General features: G+C 39.4%; 1 protein-coding gene across 3 annotated transcripts in view; it reads right to left on the bottom strand.

Annotated features, from left to right (window-relative positions):
* Window positions 1-2,500, bottom strand: part of LOC134190063 (AP-5 complex subunit beta-1-like) — a 29,763-nt gene that overhangs the window by 15,433 nt on the left and 11,830 nt on the right. For all 3 annotated transcript variants that reach the window (XM_062658490.1, XM_062658496.1, XM_062658483.1), the window contains exon 17: window positions 727-880. In XM_062658490.1, coding sequence (XP_062514474.1) covers window positions 727-880 — 154 coding nt within the window. The remainder of the gene's footprint in view (window positions 1-726; window positions 881-2,500) is intronic.

The raw sequence follows: 2,500 nt of genomic DNA on the forward strand, positions 1-2,500 counted from the left end.
TACGCATACGATAAAAATGTTAGGTTACTTATTGCCGGTACTGTACTTATGTATTTTCAAATATATATTGGACAGACAGACAGACAGAGAGACAGACAGAGAGACAGACAGACAGACAGACAGACAGACAGACAGACAGATATCTGGTCATCTAATGGACCAACATCAGACAGACAGAAAACAGACAAACCAGAGAGGGAGACTATAGACAAACAGAGATGACACAAACCAGACAGATACACAAACAAAGACACCTAAACATGTGAACAAATGAACGAATAAGCAAAAATACATGAAGACAGTACTTAATAAAGCAAGTACAAACAAGCACAAATACTATATTTCCTCATTTAAATGCAGCAACATTTATTGCTTTCATCCCTCCATAAGGGTGTGACGTTTATTCAAGGGTAGCATTTGTCAAGAGCGTGGCATTCATTGCTTTCAGCATCAGACAAGTTTACACAACGACTTCCTTCTACTTTCATGTCTACCTAAACAGACTACCTTAGGTATGCTCCCAAAATTTCTATGAAAATACAGCGCTTATTTGAGGGTGGCATTTATTTCTTCCAGCCTTTGTAATGGTGTGAAATTTATTCAGGAACGGCATTTGTTTGAGGGCCTGAGTTTGTTCAGGGAGAGGCATTTGTTTGGGGGAGGCGTTTAAATGAGAAATAAAGTTTCAGCTTAAACGTAATATCTAAAATAACCACACAGACATACTTAAATATCTGCTCGGCTAATGACGTATGATGGTGCCTTTTGTAGTAGGTAAAGAGATCTCTGAACAAGGTCACCGCCTTCGATCTAACAAACGTCATCGTTGTAGCTTTATGTAGGACAGTGAGACAACACATCAGTGTCGACGATGAAAAGTCTGCAAGAGTCAAACTGTTGATAAGCCATTCATAGTGTCGCAAAAATTAAATTAATAAATTAATCAATAATTAGGCTTGAATTTATAAAGTTGCTGCTTTACAAGATTTCCCATCTATTAAGCGTTCTCCTAGTGATCCTAAATGCGCATCATTGACCTACAATTGTTGTAACGTAGATGTACGATATGCACAAAGGAAATGTCATGTTAAGAATACATGGTCTGTTGGTAATGCATCATATCAGTCAAGTAGTGCTTAGTGAACATCAGAGCTCCTGCCTTTCGTACCCATCCTCCCTCCTTCCCCTCATCTCCTTTCACCCCCTTTCAACCCCTCTTTCTTCCCTATTCCTTCTCCTCTTTTCCCTTCCTTCCACAGCAATAGCTCATTAACCCAATGACAACACTAAACAAACACACTCCATCCAAACGATCATTTCACAAATGATTCGGTAATCACGTAAATTTCCTAAACTGGTAAGAAACAAATGTGGTACCAAAATTATCAAATTCAAGCTGCACAGACGCGTCTCAACTGCTTTGCTTTATATGTAATAAAATAATATATTATCACAGCAGAGTGCCTCCTATCCAAACGCACTGATTATCTGAACAGCTCATGCCTACCACAAGGTCATCACGTGACCACAATGCACTGTCTCACAATCAAAATCACAAAAATCAAAGTCACTGAATTCTTGCTAGAACCATTTTTACTGTCAAATCGACAGTTGGGAAGCTGTTTCGACGTTCGAATGCCGTCCAACTTGCATGTTGTGTATGCTCAGTGTTGACAGCAAAACAAGCAATGCATCGACAATCGCGAACACTGTAGGTTTAGAGTTATTTTGAGATTGAGGCTAATCATAAACAATAAACACACACACACACACACACACACACACACACACACACACACACACACACGCACATCACTGTCAAATTGACAGCTAGGAAGGTGTTTCTATGGTTGAATGTTCGTCTATCCATCATGTTTCGTACGCTCAGTGTTGACAACAAAACAGCAGTGCATGATCTATGATCACGAATACTGTAGGCTTTACCCGATTTGTAAAATTCAAGTTATTTTAGATTGAGATCATATATTAATTGATGATTACTAATTAATTTAATACATTTCATGTTTAATAATTTATAATATTTAAATCATAAGGCCATACACACTACATATATAGTTTCTCATCAGCCTCGTCCTAAATTCAGGTGAGGGCGATACACGCGTATGTAGCCTCAGTTCAAGACGTTTTCCCCGTATGTACTACTGCACGTGATCGGTACTTTGACCCCATGTACCTGCCACATGCAGTAGTGTACATACGGGAAAGCATTTGGAACCGAGGCTAACGTGTATGGGGTATTTGTTTAATATTAACACATTCTTCTACTGCTACAGTGGAACAAAAAGCAGGTGGTAAAACATGTGGAGCACACACGAGGAGAAGACAGGTACGAGTCTATTGCGGCCAATGACCTAAACAAGATGTAGAGTGTTTATAAGCGCTCAATCAGAACATTTTGAGAGTGAAGCAAAATCTCCACAAATGCCTAGAGGGCGTGACCAAAAACATAGCGTGATCTGTGACGATTGGGCTGCAACCT

This window comes from Corticium candelabrum, chromosome 1 (assembly GCF_963422355.1).
Source record: "Corticium candelabrum chromosome 1, ooCorCand1.1, whole genome shotgun sequence".
In the NCBI taxonomy this organism is placed as follows: Eukaryota; Metazoa; Porifera; class Homoscleromorpha; order Homosclerophorida; family Plakinidae; genus Corticium; species Corticium candelabrum.